Source organism: Esox lucius, chromosome 3, assembly GCF_011004845.1.
Source record: "Esox lucius isolate fEsoLuc1 chromosome 3, fEsoLuc1.pri, whole genome shotgun sequence".
NCBI lineage: Eukaryota > Metazoa > Chordata > Actinopteri > Esociformes > Esocidae > Esox > Esox lucius.
Window position 1 is genome coordinate 34,069,620 of NC_047571.1, and position 17,270 is coordinate 34,086,889.

Genomic DNA, 17,270 nt, shown 5'->3' on the forward strand with positions numbered 1-17,270 from the left:
TATACCCAATAACAACTGATGTCATGATGGATGATGTTATGGATGTGACCGTATATACCCAATAACAGCTGATGTCATGACGGATGATGTTATGGATGTGACTGTATCTACCCAATAACAGCTGATGTCATGACGGATGATGTTATGGATGTGACCGTATATACCCAATAACAACTGATGTCATGATGGATGATGTTATGGATGTGACCGTATATACCCAATAACAGCTGATGTCATGACGGATGATGTTATGGATGTGACCGTATATACCCAATAACAGCTGATGTCATGACGGATGATGTTATGGATGTGACCGTATATACCCAATAACAGCTGATGTCATGACGGATGATGTTATGGATGTGACCGTATATACCCAATAACAACTGATGTCATGATGGATGATGTTATGGATGTGACCGTATATACCCAATAACAGCTGATGTCATGACGGATGATGTTATGGATGTGACCGTATATACCCAATAACAACTGATGTCATGATGGATGATGTTATGGATGTGACCGTATATACCCAATAACAACTGATGTCATGATGGATGATGTTATGGATGTGACTGTATCTACCCAATAACAACTGATGTCATGACGGGTGATGTTATGGATGTGACTGTATCTACCCAATAACAACTGATGTCATGATGGATGATGTTATGGATGTCACCGTATATACCCAATACCAACTGATGTCATAACGGATGATGTTATGGATGTGACTGTATCTAGCCAATAACAACTGATGTCATGACGGATGATGCTATGGATCTTTGTCAACAGAAAAAGAAAAGGCACATTCTTAGACTGACATACCGCAACATAAATGTCTTCAGTTTCATACTCTCACGTACTTCAGAATAAAAGCCTTTCTCAGAGTCCTCCTTTCCTCAGTACAGATCCTCAGTAATTGGGAGAGGGGTATGAGCACAAGCAACTGGATCCCAACTTGCACCCAGATCTCCATATGTTGCACCCACTTTTAGAGCCCTTGGTCAAAAGTAGTGCACTATGTAAGAAATAGGGGACCATTTAAGATGCAACCCAAACCTAATATCCCTCTCAGGCAATGGTGGATGGCAAAATGGGCGGGATATCAGAGGTCAAAGGTTAGAATATTGAGGTTGAGGGAGCCTTGCATGAAATGGCTGCATGTCAGGGCAAGCATTTCACATCTTTGTGAAGTTCATTTCAGACTTACTTGGTCTGCGGAGAAGAAATGCTTTGCTTGACGCTGCTCGGAGTAAGTTTCAGAGAAAGAAACAATTAACACAGGAGGGAAACAGAGAGAGAGACAGAGAGAGAGACAGAGAGAGATTGATAAAACATAGATGTTCCAGTCAGTGTTGAAAGGAGAAGGTTTTAAGAGGAAGAGGGAGCTGTAAGTGGAGGGTCGTCTACAAACACAGTCAAAACATGCTTGGAGGAAGAGGCGTTCTTATAGGGGGACAAACTGTCGTGTTCCAGGAGAGAAAATGGGATCCAAGCAGAAACCAACAGTACAAAACGTATTCACATCCGTTAAACATGACCTGTTAAAGAAAAATCAAGCCATAGATTACTATTAACCATGGAAGCAATCTGTTTCAGAGGAGAGGTAGAAACCAGAACAGGGACAAGATGAAATGGAGTTGAGGAGTGGTGGAGAGATGATGCAGACGTGTAGAGGAGAGATGTGGAGGAGAACATTTTGAGTGGTGAGGAGGTGGAGAGAATGAGAGTCGTAGTAGTGGTAGAGAAGAGGAGGAGTGGTGAAGAGGAGGAGTGGTGAAGAGGAGGAGTGGTGAAGAGAAGAGGGAGGGCAGTGTAGATGAAATGTGGACGATTGGTGGTGAGGTGTACAGAAGGGACGAGGAGAGGTGTACAGGAGAGACGAGGAGAGGTTTACAGGAGAGACGGGGAGAGGTGTACAGGAGAGACGAGGAGAGGTGTACAGGAGAGACGAAGAGAGGTGTACAGGAGAGACGGGGAGAGGTGTACAGGAGAGACGAGGAGAGGTTTACAGGAGAGACGGGAAGAGGTTTACAGGAGAGATGCAGAGGAGTGGTGGAGAGATGTAAAAGGAGACTGGGAGAGGAGGTGTAGAGGTACACAGGAGAGAGGCAGAGGAGTGGTGGAGAGGTGTAAAAGGAGACTGGGAGAGGAGGTGTAGAGGTACACAGGAGAGATGCAGAGGAGTGGTGGAGAGGTGTAAAAGGAGACCGGGAGAGGAGGTGTAGAGGTACACAGGAGAGATGCAGAGGAGTGGTGGAGAGGTGTAAAAGGAGACCGGGAGAGGAGGTGTAGAGGTACACAGGAGAGATGCAGAGGAGTGGTGGAGAGGTGTAAAAGGAGACCGGGAGAGGAGGTGTAGAGGTACACAGGAGAGATGCAGAGGAGTGGTGGAGAGGTGTAAAAGGAGACAGGAGAAGGGAGAGATGGAGAAGGGATGGAGGTCGAGCAGTGAAGGGTGGAGGGTGTCTGGATGCTGCTGCATGGATGCTGGAGAAGAGCGAGCAGGTACCCACCTATTCATGATCACGTACACACGCCCATTGACTTTAGCATGACTGTGTGAAGGAAGGCCGGTGGACCAGGTGAAGGGCGTGAAGGTAAAGAAGGGGAGATGAGAGATGACGGCGAGACAAGGAAAGCAGTGAGGACACAGGATGGTAAGTATGTAGAAGAAGCGAATGAGAAAGTTGAACGTTAACATGGGCGAAACACAGTGGTGCAGGACACACTTCAGCACTCAGTTTCTTGTAGTGAGAGAAAACACAAAATGAGAGTTAGAATGATCTTAGTTAATCATGGCAATAACCAGAGAACCACAACAAAGCAAACAACAGCACTCCGGTGAATATACGATTCCAATTGTTATTGTTGCACTATTGTTAGAGCTAAGAGCCCTTCTGAAGCATGCTTTGGAGGCAATGGCAATCAATGTCAAGACAATGCGATGACCTTCCAGCGAATCCTGTAACATAGAAATAAGCTGAACCATCGATGGCAGACTTTAGCTAGCTAGCGAACTAGCTCAACTAGAATTATTTTTTTGGGGGAGGGGGGGGTCAGTGATTCAGCTACCCAGTGCACCTGTAGACGCTGACATCAAATTAATGTTAGCTTCCGGAACAAACGCCTAGACTTTAGTTCAGAAGGTTGACATTGTACCATGGTTTGAATCCCTTGTCTGTCCTGCTATAGCAGATGTTTAACACAGGTAACTCCATACATTTGTGACTAGGAATTGCACTTCAAATCTTGACCTGGTAAGCCAGTTGCAGATTCGGCTGTAACTATGGGGGGGAACACCAATAAGTTCTCCAAGCAAATGTGTGAAAGGTTATCAATACACTACTCACTCACAAATCCACCCCAAAATGTTATTAGAAGAATGTCACCGTTTCAATTCAAAGAACCCCTAAAAAGACCATCTAGCAACCTTTTGTGTTTAGATGTAAATCTTGCAGAGTAAGAGGTTAATGCCCCCCGGCATAGCTCGGTGACCCAAGCTGCCCTGAACCAATCCAGTGGGTCTCACCTGTATATGGTGCTGTCCTGTTTCTGGGCCACCGCCTTCAGGTCGGTGAGCTGGAGGAAGCGGTCATGGAAGTAGTGCAGGTGGAGAATACACACCAGGAGGAACGAGGTCGGGATGAAGATGCGTGTGAAGAGCACAGAGACGGAGAACTGCTCCAAGCCCAAGTCTTTCAGTCTGCAGACGGAGAGGCGGGAAAAAGACAGCCATAAAGAGAGAGGGGGGAGGAGCCAAAAACAACATGGAAGGTGAACGCTGAAGGCCTCATTATTGCACGTGTCATTTTGAACATGTCAACTGACATCAGGCGCCCGACTTCAAAGCACATGGTGTTTAGCTACCAATGACTAGCCTACAATAAACTGTTGAAACACCGCATGTACATGGTTACCTACCTATGACTAGTCTACAATAAACTGTCAAACTCAGCATGTACATGGTTAGCTACCAATGACTAGTCTGCAATAAACTGTCAAACACAGCATGTACATGGTTAACTACCAATGACTAGTCTACAATAAACTGTTGAAACACAGCATGTACATGGTTAGCTACCTATGACTAGTCTACAATAAACTGTCAAACTCAGCATGTACATGGTTAGCTACCAATGACTAGTCTACAATAAACTGTCAAACTCAGCATGTACATGGTTAGCTACCTATGACTAGTCTACAATAAACTGTCAAACTCAGCATGTACATGGTTAACTACCAATGACTAGTCTACAATAAACTGTCAAACACAGCATGTACATGGTTAACTACCAATGACTAGTCTACAATAAACTGTTGAAACACAGCATGTACATGGTTAGCTACCAATGGCTAGCCTACAATAATATTTGTTAGCAGGCTAGCTTAATTCTAATAATATTAGCAAGTCGACTTGACTGACCAACATTTGTTGACTATTCATTTAAAATTAAAACTATAAATCCAAGCCATTCACTAAGGACCAGAAGGGCAGAGGTTAGAGGGTGAGAGGTCAGGGGTTAGCTTACTTCTCCTTGCTCATGCCGGTTAGTTTGGACCAGAAGGGCAGAGATGTGTCAAACTGGAAGGTGTAGACCAGGATAAGGACCATCATGGTATAGACCACCACAGACATCCAGAAGTACTTCAGGATCCTTCTCCAGTACTCATAGTGCACCTGGGACACACACATTGTTTTGTGGAATAATTTAGATTTAGTAATTACTCAGATTTTTGGTTTTGTGCACAACAAAGTAATACATAACATTTCATATAATGGTACATTATTTGAATAAAGTTGGAGGGGCACCAGTACTTATCGCCACAACTGTATGTATGAACACTCACAAAACACAATTTAGTAGTGTTGGGGTTAGACATGGGTATAGGTAAGAATAGTTTGAAAATAGGGAGTAGGTTTAGCAGTCAGGGTTAGCCAATGGGCTAACGTCAGGTTTTTGGGGCTATATGTTGGTGTTAAATTTACAGTTAGGATTCGGGGTTAGGGAGTATCTTTCCTGGTATTGAATGATTGGTCTTCACAATAACAGAAAAATATATGTGTGTTTGTGTATGGTCATGTTTTAATTACATTCTGGGGAGTAAAAGTGACAATCTGGGGACATCCCCACTTGGAAAAACATAATTTTTCTGGCTTTGGGATAAGGTGAAACTTCAAATTAGGCTTAGGCATTAGAGCTAGATTAGGTTTAGGTACAAAGGTTATGCAACTGAGGTTAAGGTTAGGGTGAGGTTAGTATTAGGTTTAGGGTAAGGAATACGGTTAGGGTTAGGGGCTGGAGTTAGTGCGACCCCATATGGTTAGTAATACTGGAACTGTGTGTGTGTTTACCAACCTGATAGAGCGCCACACAGAACAGGAACAGCATCATGTAGATGATCTTGTACATGACCATGCGTCCCTCGAAGCTCACCAAGAAGAACATCATGCCGCAGATGTAGATCCAGTATTTCACTAGAATGTCCATCACCATGTTCCCCAAGACCTGCATGATGTCCTGCTCTCCTTCCTCTTCCTCCTCTTCCTCTGTGAACCAAGAGAAGATGCAAGATGTTTGACTCTACAGCATAAACAGCTTGAATGTCAAAAACAGTCCAGAGCTGATCAACACTGAGCTGAGCTAGAAGGGCTGATCAACACTGAGCTGAGCTAGAAGGGCTGATCAATACTGAGCTGAGCTAGAAGGGCTGATCAACACTGAGCTGAGCTAGAAGGGCTGATCAAAACTAAGCAGAGCTAGAAGGGCTGATCAACACTAAGCAGAGCTAGAAGGGCTGATCAACACTAAGCAGAGCTAGAAGGGCTGATCAACACTGAGCAGATCTACAAGGGCTGATCAACACTGAGCAGATCTAGAAGGGCTGATCAACACTAAGCAGAGCTAGAAGGGCTGATCAACACTAAGCAGAGCTAGAAGGGCTGATCAACACTAAGCAGAGCTAGAAGGGCTGATCAACACTGAGCAGATCTAGAAGGGCTGATCAACACTGAGCTGAGCTAGAAGGGCTGATCAACACTGAGCTGAGCTAGAAGGGCTGATCAATACTAAGCAGAGCTAGAAGGGCTGATCAATACTAAGCAGAGCTAGAAGGGCTGATCAACACTATGCAGAGCTAGAAGGGCTGATCAACACTAAGCAGAGCTAGAAGGGCTGATCAACACTAAGCAGAGCTAGAAGGGCTGATCAACACTAAGCAGCGCTAGAAGGGCTGATAAACACTAAGCAGAGCTAGAAGCCCTGATTATTCAAGACGGATAATCAAAGAATGACTTGAGGCTAGATTGTAACTCATGTAAGAACATTAGAATTTGATCAATCTCCTTTGTTTTCATGCACAATAAAACATTTAATGTCTGCTAAAATGAGTATAAACCAATCTTTAAACATGAATGAATATTTTGTTTATGAAAATCTCACAAATATCTTGTTTGTCTTCTTCATATTAAAACTCTACTGTGTGGGACTAGAGATTAAAGTTTGGCAGATAGGGACCAGAAATCAGCCCTGGCTTTTCTGACACCAGCCCTTTCATTCTGTGAATCGCCCCAAAATAAGCAAAATTATTTTGGGCAAAGAAACATACATTTGACTAGGTGAAAATGTAACCAATTAAAATATGTCAGATTGCAAGTTTGCCTCGGAGAGTATTATATATGTATCATATATTTGTTGAGGGATCAAACCAGCCAGTCACTCATGATGTAAACACAGTATTAATGAAGAGGTGACAGGTGTCCCGACCCTTCCTCTGGGGCTGGAGGTCCACGTGGACATCAGTGAGGACAGCAGCCTCCTCTCTCTGCTTCTCCTGTCTCTCCATCAGAGTCTGTCTCAGCAGCAGCCAAAAGGAAAACAGACACAGGACCTACCGACAGACAATAGACACCAGTACTGGCAAACAATTCCTATTTTTCTATGGTCTCATTTTGGCAAAACATACTTTAATTTTCAGGCCAAATAATAGCTTTCCCTCAAATTTAAAACAATAAAAACACTTCATTCTTTGTAAAATATCCAGTGAAGTGGGTGTTCATAGAAAACATATTTGAAACGCAGATAACCCCAACATTACCCTGATATAACCCGGAAAAACCTGATTCATCCATTTACCTTGGATCCCAGTTCCCTGAAGAGCACCGTCTTCTTAATGAAGAGTCCTGGAACCGGTTGCATCAGCTCAAAGCTCCAGATGTACTGCAGAACCAGGAGCAGGTTCCCGTACAGAACCATGAAGGGCGAGGTCAGCATGGTGTAGCGACGCCGGTCCCTCACCATCCACAGCATACATGACCACATCAGGAACACAAACGTCAGCCAGCTAACATATGTGATGCTCCAGGCCTGGACACACAGAGAGAGGGTTTGAGACAAAAACAGAGAGAGAGAAGGAGAGACATAAACAGAGAGAGAGAAGGAGAGAGAGACATAAACAGAGAGAGAGAGAGGGGGGGGGGGGGACAGAGACAGAGAGGGAGAGACATAAATAGAGAGAGAGAGGGGGAGACAAACAGAGACAGGGGGGAGGAAGACAATATCATAATCCATGACCAGTGGACTAGGGTCACTCTACATCCAACCTTGACTCTAAATCACCCATGGAGTCTAAAGTGACTTTGAACCAAACCAGTGATTCTTCAGTGAGTCAAAGTCAAACCTCTGACCCTTCTGTGAGTCAAAGACAAACCAGTGATTCCTCTGTGAGTCTAAGTCAAACCTCTGACTCTTCAGTGAGTCAAAGTCAAACCTCTGACCCTTCTGTGGGTCAAAGACAAACTCTTCCCCCTGCCGAAGCAACACAAACCCGTGTGCTTTCTTTGGCCTTGATGTGAGCACAGTCACCAGAGTTAGCAGAGTGGCTGTATTGACTCACCATCATGGCTATAAGAGCACAGATGTAGCTCTGCTTCATAATGAACCTGAACACCGTCACAGCCGCGTTCACTCTGCCCTCCTCCTGCTCCTCCTCCTCCTGCTCCTCCTCCTCCTGCTCTTCCTCCTCTCCCTTCTCCTCCACCGTTCCCTTTATCCCAGCCAGTTCTCCTTCCAGCGTGGGACTGATGTCATAACCCCCTCCAACCCTCTGGCCTGTTGACACGAAGAAAGAATAATCACCAGTGACGTACACAGAAAAACCTAAAATATATAACTTAGTGATAATAACAACTAACATACAAAAATATATATATAATATAGAGGCAATGATAATGAACACATAAATCATATATAAACTATTTAATATTGTAATAATAAAAAATAACATAGAAATCAAAATATAATATAGTCATTATAATAATCAATACATACATCATGATGCAGATGATCATTGACCCCCCATATACTTTTAATGTTTACTGACAGTGTCTTTACAAGATTAAAACATAGAAGGGATACATTTTTCAGATCCTTCTCATAGTAAAGGCTACAGATCCTTATTATAGGAAGACCTTTTGGTCAAATATTTGACCTTTGGTCAAATTTCACAAAATAGTTGAAATGTGTTGCACTTCAGCTAGCTAACTGTTTCCTTAAACAATCTATATTACCTTTACCATATTGACCTTTACCCTGTCCAACCTCCACAACTGGAGATCTTCTAGCAACTACAAGAAGTCTCAGAATGAGCTTCAGTGCTTATTTAAATGCATCAGTGCACACCACTAGTGGTTTCACACATTTCTCCAGCCTGCTCCTAACCTTCTAATAAACATCACATTTAATACAATCTTTTCAAAACAGAAAATGTGTACTATTGTGTTTACCTGCTATGCTGTTGGTTTGATCCATTTTGTACTGGGGGGTGGAATACAGGTCAAGGCAGACAGGTCCATTCTCCACATTCAGGGGGGAGATTAGGTCAAAAGATGTCCCATTGGACTTGACTGCTAAGCCCTGCTAGACAGCATAACAAAAGCATGGATTAGAGTTAGGTCCCAGGGGTGTTCCTGGTAGTGAACTAGGGTTAGGTCTCAGGGGTGTTCCTGGTAGTGAATTAGGGTTAGGTCCCAGGGGTGTTCCTGGTAGTGAACTAGGGTTAGGTCCCAGGGGTGTTCCTGGTAGTGGACTAGGGTTAGGTCCCAGGTGTGTTCCTGGTAATGGACTAGATTTAGGTCCCAGGGGTGTTCCTGGTAATAGACTAGGGTTAGGTCCCAGGGATGTTCCTGGTATTGGACTAAGGTTAGGTCCCAGGGGTGTTCCTTGTAATGGACTAGATTTAGGTCCCAGGGGTGTTCCTGGTAATGGACTAGGGTTAGGTCCCAGGGATGTTCCTGGTATTGGACTAGGGTTAGGTCCCAGGGATGTTCCTGGTAATGGACTAAGGTTAGGTCCCAGGGGTGTTCCTGGTAATGGACTAGATTTAGGTCCCAGGGGTGTTCTTGGTAATGGACTAGGGTTAGGTCCCAGGGGTGTTCCTGGTAATGGACTAGATTTAGGTCCCAGGGGTGTTCCTGGTAATGGACTAGGGTTAGGTCCCAGGGATGTTCCTGGTATTGGACTAGGGTTAGGTCCCAGGGATGTTCCTGGTAATGGACTAGGGTTAGGTCCCAGGGGTGTTCTTGGTAATGGACTAGATTTAGGTCCCAGGGGTGTTCCTGGTAATGGACTAGGGTTAGGTATGATATGTTTAATCGTCTGTAGTGATATGATATGTGTAGTATCATATATCTAGGATTTTGGTGTGGTAGTATCTAGGGATATCAGTAACCCACCTCAGAAGTGCTGTAGCCGTCCAGAGTAGAGAGCAGCTAGGAAGTAAACCAAGAATACAGGTGAAAGGTCAAAAAGAAAGAGTGTATAGGTCAAAGGTCAAAATAAGAATACAGGCAAGGTGAAGAAATATAAAGATGGAAACAAAGAATCGCCTCCTAAATTTATGGTCAGTAAAATGTAATTACTGTTTTTATACTGGATCCAATAATCAATAAATGTAACATTCATTATTATTTATTTATTCACCCTGAAGTTAAGCAGGGACCATGGACTGATTTATGTGATATGTTCCAGGGTTGCCTTTACTGCAGCACAATCCCCCCCATTTGAACAACACAGCACAGATTACCATCCCTGATGCTTTCATAAAGGTAAACATAATTTATTAATTATTAGAAATTTGCAGGTAATGTAGACTGTCTTTGTTCTTCATACACATTATAAAGGTCATTCTAATTTCCCGTTGCAATGGCAGTAGACATAGCAGTTGTTTTTATTTAATATAGACCTTGTGTTTTGATGAATGCGTTTATTTGTATAATTTGTTTATTATTATGACTATATCTTTTTTTATCCTAATAAGAGTCTTGTTGCTAAGTGTTCTTTTTTTTTTTATTCCTTCCTCTACAATGCCACGTGGTTTCTAACTTCAGAATGGTTTCATCAGGAATCTCTCTTACGTTTCTCTCCTCAGTGTGTTGGTGAGCCTTCCACCACAGTTGGCGCTTTTTGTCAGCAGATTTACTGGTGCCATTCCCCATAACCTCCTCTTGCTCCTCTTTCTCGTCCTCCTGATGAAGAAAACCAAAACAAGTTTCAACGAGGAGAGGGCCTCATGAGGCGTTAAAAGAAAATAATAGAAAAAGATGTCTAATAACATACTGTACCTTACATGCTACCTATATAATCTACATACAGTACTGTGAAAAAGTCAAGCTAAAGCCATTTATTTGGGTGTTTATTTGTAAAAAAAATATATACAATAATATACATTATATGGTAGTGTCAGTGCTGTATGTTAAACACTTATTACCCAAATAAATGGGTTTAGTTCCAATTTCAGGAGCCTCAAGCCATTTACATTTCATATGAATTTTATAAAGTGAAAATATGTTCTCCCGGGTCTGATTTACTAGCGAAAACAAATATCTTCCATTTTGTTGGATGTGAATACCATCATATTGTGTTAGCATGATATACATGACATGCAATCCATGTAAGGTATGTGTTAGCATGATATACATGACATACCGTCCATGTAAGGTATGTGTTAGCATGATATACATGACATACCGTCCCTGTAAGGTATGTGTTAGCATGATAAACATGACATACTATCCCTGTAAGGTATGTGTTAGCATGATATACATGACATACCTTCCATGTAAGGTATGTGTTAGCATGATATACATGACATACTGTCCCTGTAAGGTATGTGTTAGCATGACATACATGACATACCGTCCCTGTAAGGTATGTGTTAGCATGATATACATGACATACTGTCCCTGTTAGGTATGTGTTAGCATGATATACATTACATACCATCCATGTAAGGTATGTGTTAGCATGATATACATTACATAATGTCCGTGGAAGGTATGTGTTAGCATGATATACATTACATAATGTCCTTGTAAGGTATGTGTTAGCATGATATACATTACATACCATCCATGTAAGGTATGTGTTAGCATGATATACATTACATACCATCCATGTAAGGTATGTGTTAGCATGATATACATTACATAATGTCCCTGGAAGGTATGTGTTAACATGATATACATTACATAATGTCCCTGTAAAGTATGTGTTAGCATGATATAAATGACCTTCCATCCCTGTAAGGTATGTGTTAGCTTTACCACTGATCATGTTGTAGGATAGGATGGTGAAGACAAGTTATTGATCATTTCTGCTGCATATGTACTTTGTAATCATATTTTATTTGTGTAACTTGAAAGTAGGGAGGGAAAAAACGCAAAGGGAAATCAATAATGTATAGCTGTAAAGGTTTATGCCTTTCGTATTCACGCCTGCCAGTTTTGGAATCTATGATATGGGTCATCTTTTCATCGATGCTTGATGCCTCTCTGAGGCTGGTGATGGATGAGTTAAATAAGAGCTGTGTTTTTATTGTGTCAGTATTGTTAATACAGTGCTGTTGAAACTGGAAATTCTAGTTTTAATGGATTGTTTTTATGTTATTTGTCTCATTGGGAAAGAAATGTATTCGTTGAATTGTTGCCCTGGGGGAGCCATTAAAAATGAGAGTCTGGTTTCGGTGCGGTCCATGATTAAATAAAGGTTTGAGAAATAACAAATAGAGGAACTGTCCCACAAGAAACTGCAGCCCGGAGAAGGAGTTAGCCTTGACCCAAAGATTTACAGGGACGAGCATCGACCTCTCTATAAAACCCTGATCTATAACACCATTACACGTTTAGAAGATGAGAGGAGGAGGGAAACATAAAAGAGATTCGCTGAGCTTAGAAGACTGGGGGAGAGACAGATAAAGAGAAGCACAGAGAGACAGAGAGAGACAGAGAGAGAGAGACAGACAGAGAGAGACAGACAGAGAGAGACATATAGGCTTTTCCACAGCTTCTCTAATGAAGGTGTCGTTGATGGGGTAGTTTTGAAATTGAAATATTGAATACCAGAACCATTTCCCTAGTTTTGGTAAAGAGTTAGGAGAACGTCTGGCAGAAGGCCAGGTAGAAGAACAGGTAGAAGAAGGTCAGATAGAAGAAGACCAGGTAGCAGAAGGCCAGGTAGCAGAAGGCCAGGTAGAAGAAGGCCAGGTAGCAGAAGGCCAGGTAGAAGAAGGCCAGGTAGAAGAAGGCCAGGTAGAAGAAGACCAGGTAGCAGAAGGCCAGGTAGAAGAAGGCCAGGTAGCAGAAGGCCAGGTAGCAGAAGGCCAGATAGCAGAAGGCCAGGTAGCAGAAGGCCAGGTAGCAGAAGACCAGGTAGCAGAAGACCAGGTAGCAGAAGACCAGGTAGCAGAAGACCAGGTAGCAGAAGACCAGGTAGCAGAAGACCAGGTAGCAGAAGGCCAGGTAGCAGAAGGCCAGGTAGAAGAAGACCAGGTAGAAGAAGGCCAGGTAGAAGAAGGCCAGATAGGAGAATGCCAGGAAGGAGAAGAGAGATAATTTTCATTGGGGCAAATTTGTCAAATCCATCATGGGGATATTTGCCAAATTCATCATGATATATTTATGGTAACAAGCCTACGAGTTCCTCAAGTCTGATTATGATATATTTAATTGTTTTCACAGCATAATTATTATTTCAGTTATAGAAGTTGGAAGAGAAATCGTTATTGGCTTTGATGCAGTTGACTGGTGAGTTGACATGAACACAGATTATGTTTGACATCAATACAAGCATCCAAATTCAATTTTAACCCACAAAGGATATTCTATTGACATAATTAACCAGATCTTTTGCATCCTAGAATTAAGCTCTACATTCTAGAGTGTAGAACCCCTTCGCCCATTCTATGTATTTCTGTGTTCTAACTGTGTTTCCCCAGACATATGTGACATTGGTCCCCAGGTTGTCACCCACCTCAACAGGCTCCTGGAGCCACAAGCGGATGAGCGTGGCCAGGGTGTAGTATAACAGTAGTAGCATGATGGGGTTGACGAAGTGATGCCAGGCCATCGTAGGGTTAACAATCAGCCTCCAGGTGGACGAACAGTTCGTCTGAATGATTGACGAGATGCCAAAGAGGCTGTTGGAGAGAGAGGGATGTGGTGTGAAAGAGACAAAGGGATGGACAGAGACTGCAAATAAAGAAATACGATGGGACACATTTCTGGACACCTATATATTAATAAAAAATATTATTCAAAGCACTGAGTAACCCTGCCCTTTTTGCAGTGAAGATTTTCAGAATAGGAAATAAATTGGTCTGAATTCCTCTGCTGATGCATACAATATACGTAAGGCCATTAATTCCAAACCAGGAGTGGAGGAGGAATGTTATTTCATGTTAGTGGACCTTGGGTTCTGTAAAACACAAAATTGAGTTCAATGTAAGAGTTACAGCTAGGATGAAAGAAGGTGAACACAGGCTCTGTGCAAAATGTCATATTAAGCACCTGTCAGTCAGTCAGATTGTTTTCACTTGACCAGTTCTGTGGTCATGACAGCAAAACAGAGATGGCAAAAGTAGTTGACAAGGAAAGGAGACCTGAAGAGTGTTAGTGAGAGGAAACAGCCCTTGTGGATAAAGGTTTACTGCCATTAACAACCCCCAACCCCTCCACGCTAAACCAGTTTGCTTTCTTCCTGAAGCTGGTAATAGCTGGGGTGGCATATACAGCTATGGAAAAAATTAAGGGACCACTGCACCTTTTTCTATCCTTTCCAAAAAATATTTTGAGAGAGGAACAGAAGGGTTAAATAAGAGACCACTGCAAATTGAACGCTCCTGTTCCTCCCTCAGAACCTTCCAGTAGCTGTGAGTGCACCCCCTAAGATGAAGTGGGAGTGACTCAGCAAAAGGGGAGTGGTCTACACAGGATGGGGAATTTGCCCCAAGAGATCAATCCTGGGTCCAAGTGCAGCATCCACTCCAATTGTTTCCGATTAGGACCGGTGACAGTGAATCTGATTCTAGACCTGCGCACATTCTTCCCCAGATTGGTCTATTTTGAGCCGGGGCGGGCAGGAAGCAAAGAGGAAACCAGGCTTTTCACCACCTTCACTCAGCGCGGCCACACAGCCAACCGGCCCCTGTCAACACACACAATTAGAACGCCCACCGGAGCCCGTCCATTGTGCTGCTTGGACAACACAGGAACTGGGTTCAGCGGCAATTAGAAATGGTTTCAGTATTCTGCCCGGGCTTGTTTGAGCTTGCCTGTTCCAATGGAACCAATGGAACATTCCAATCCACGCCCACCTGACTGCAGCCTAAAGTGTTTGAAACATTTAGGATGCTGTGTGAACCCAGGGCAGCACGGCGCGTATTCAGGGAGTGGGTGAGTTTGCCCGGTTGTCATGAACACACTGGGAGCAGGGCGGAGGCTGGGTGGAGGCAGGGCGGAGGCAGGGCGGAGGCCGTCGGGCACCATGTGGGGAATACCACACCTGGGTCGTGGTCAAAAGCAGTGCACTACACAGAACAGGGTGTCATTAAATGGATCATAGATGTCCTGGGCCTCTGTCATCATGTCGTTGAGGTTCTATAGATGACATCAGAGTCGGAAATAATACAGAGCTTGTGGAAACAAGATCTACTGAGGATAACACTATGCTGGTCATTTCTTCCAAACACTGATACAGGAAGATTTTGAATCATAGAAATTCAGCACCACGACCAGGAAGACTCCCCTCCCAGCTGAGCAGAGGACCATGGAGGTTCATCCAGGTACAACAAGGTTCATCAAGGTTCATCGCGGTTCACTAGAGGTTAATCGAGGTTACTCAAGGTTCATCAAAGTGGGGCCATCTATTCAAGGCTGCGAAAGCAATGCAGCAACCCGATCAATGTGTGTGTGTGTGGGGGGGGGCGTTGGGCTAATGCTTCTGATGGGGATCGTGGCATTGGTCCGGACAGCCTCGGACGCTGCCAGCTGACAACAGCCCTTCACAATCAATACCCTTCACAAATAACCCGGCACCCAGGATGTATCACCAAGGGAACCAGGAGGCCGTTCAGAATGGAAGGACGGGGATAAAACAGCCCTGATCATGACGGGCTATGGCAGTCACTCCCAGAATGCACCGGGACACGCCCCTGACCACGTGGTGCTTGGAAGACCGGGAGCCTCCCGACGGGAGGATTTGGTTTCTGGAGTAAAAGATGACAGGAATTCCATTTCCATGACCGGGGGGGGGGGGGCATAAGTAATTACAGCTAGTAGGACTGAACGGTTGTTTACAAAAAAGCGGCCATCTGCTGAATATACAGCTCCGGGAAAAAATTAACAAACCACTGCACCTTTTTGCCCGACCGTGTAAGCGGAGCCGGCTAAGAAGAGTGAATGTCTCTTACTGACTGACTGATTGACTGACTGACTTACTGGCTACACCTTGTTAAATAGCATAGTGGTTAGAGAAGTGGACCTGTGAATTATAGATCCTGAGTTCGTATCACCTCGCAGGCAAAGTAAGCATTATGAATTATTCCGTATAGACGAAAACTTTGCTGGCTAAAACCTCCAGTGACTACATTACAGTAAGCCTGAAATTAAACAGTTTAAGGTTATAGTGCGACTGTTTCTGGTGGAGTTTCCAAGTTCGCTTCCGTGCATGCGTTTTGGGTCAGGATACATTTGCTGGCTACAACTTAGGCTACTGTAGTTACGTTACAGTGAGCCTTAACAAAACTATATACGGTTATATTGCGACTATTTCAGGCATGGAAAAGTTTATCTTCAGTCTCGTTAGCAATTGCTCAATTCTTATGATTATTCCTAAGAAGTTAGTAGAAACCAGTAAGTCTATTACTGGCTAATAAGCTGTTCAAACAGCCAGTGGAAAAAAGCTAACAGTTCATATTCATATTTTTGGTTCAGGTAAACTTAATAAGAAACGTTAGTTAGTTTAACTGTATCAATGTCAATCACGAATGGCCAATTAACTATTAAAATGGCCAGTGGCAAGAGGATTTGTTCAGGATATACGGGTGTCAGTATAGAGGCTATAATGACAGACTGCAAATATACAGCTCCGTGGTGTAGTGGTTAACGACACAGCCTTTCATGTGGGCGACCCGGGTTTGAACTAGGCTTGCCTGGTTTCTTGTTTTTTCCTTTCCAAAAAAAGTCAAAAAGGAAGGTTTTGAGTGAGGAACAGAAGCGTTGAATTTGCAGTGGTCTCTTAATTGTAACCCTTCTGTTCCTCACTCAAAACCTTCCTTTTCGACTTCTTTTGGAAAGGACAGAAAAAGGTGCAGTGGTCTCTTCATTTTTCCGGAGCTGTACATGTGTCCCTTAACCCCTTGGGGCGCCGTCGGTGCCTGACCTGATGTAGTGGTCTTCGGGAGGGATGACCTCCTGGAAGAACTGGAACTGGTAGAGGTAGAGGACGACCAGGTGTCCAGCGCTGAAGATGGCCATGAGGACACACATGCAGCTGAAGATGAGCGTGTCGAAGGTCCGGCAGAACGACCACCACGTGCACAGGAAGAGGAACACGAAGAAGTAGACAGCCGACGTCAGGGAGGGCAGCATGATACCTGGTGGAAATCAATGAAGAACAGGTGGCTGACTTGTCCAGGAAAAACCAGGTGTACAGAGCCCCGAATGTTGTTTGGGTGAAAGACATCATATAGTGTATCGACCATATTCCAAAGGGATTAACAAAAAAACATGTTTTTACTGTTTTAATTGCACTGGTTACAGTTTCATAATACAGGGCACCTGTTGGTCTACGACATACCACAGCTAAGGTCTCTATACAAAAGAACGGTATCCTAACAACAGTCCTAACAACATCCTATAATTGCAATATAATCCACTCCCTTCTGCCTCATAGCTTAAGTGTGACCCTAATTTGACCCGTCAATTGGCT

The 17,270-nt window shown here is 43.6% G+C and overlaps 1 protein-coding gene across 3 annotated transcripts in view; it reads right to left on the reverse strand.

Moving 5' to 3' along the window:
- The window catches only part of LOC105030517 (piezo-type mechanosensitive ion channel component 2), an 82,399-nt gene that overhangs the window by 33,078 nt on the left and 32,051 nt on the right, over positions 1-17,270 (reverse strand). Inside the window, exons 8-20 of one of the 3 annotated variants that reach the window (XM_029115528.2) lie at positions 16,722-16,935; positions 13,314-13,479; positions 10,421-10,531; positions 9,740-9,775; positions 8,792-8,921; positions 7,903-8,117; positions 7,143-7,373; positions 6,774-6,897; positions 5,367-5,557; positions 4,539-4,687; positions 3,539-3,712; positions 2,523-2,564; positions 1,217-1,249 (exon numbers count right to left, since the gene is read on the reverse strand). In XM_029115528.2, the coding sequence (XP_028971361.2) occupies positions 1,217-1,249; positions 2,523-2,564; positions 3,539-3,712; positions 4,539-4,687; positions 5,367-5,557; positions 6,774-6,897; positions 7,143-7,373; positions 7,903-8,117; positions 8,792-8,921; positions 9,740-9,775; positions 10,421-10,531; positions 13,314-13,479; positions 16,722-16,935 (1,816 nt within the window). The remainder of the gene's footprint in view (positions 1-1,216; positions 1,250-2,522; positions 2,565-3,538; positions 3,713-4,538; positions 4,688-5,366; positions 5,558-6,773; positions 6,898-7,142; positions 7,374-7,902; positions 8,118-8,791; positions 8,922-9,739; positions 9,776-10,420; positions 10,532-13,313; positions 13,480-16,721; positions 16,936-17,270) is intronic. The other 2 variants (XM_034291472.1, XM_029115529.2) reach the window with 2 other exon arrangements.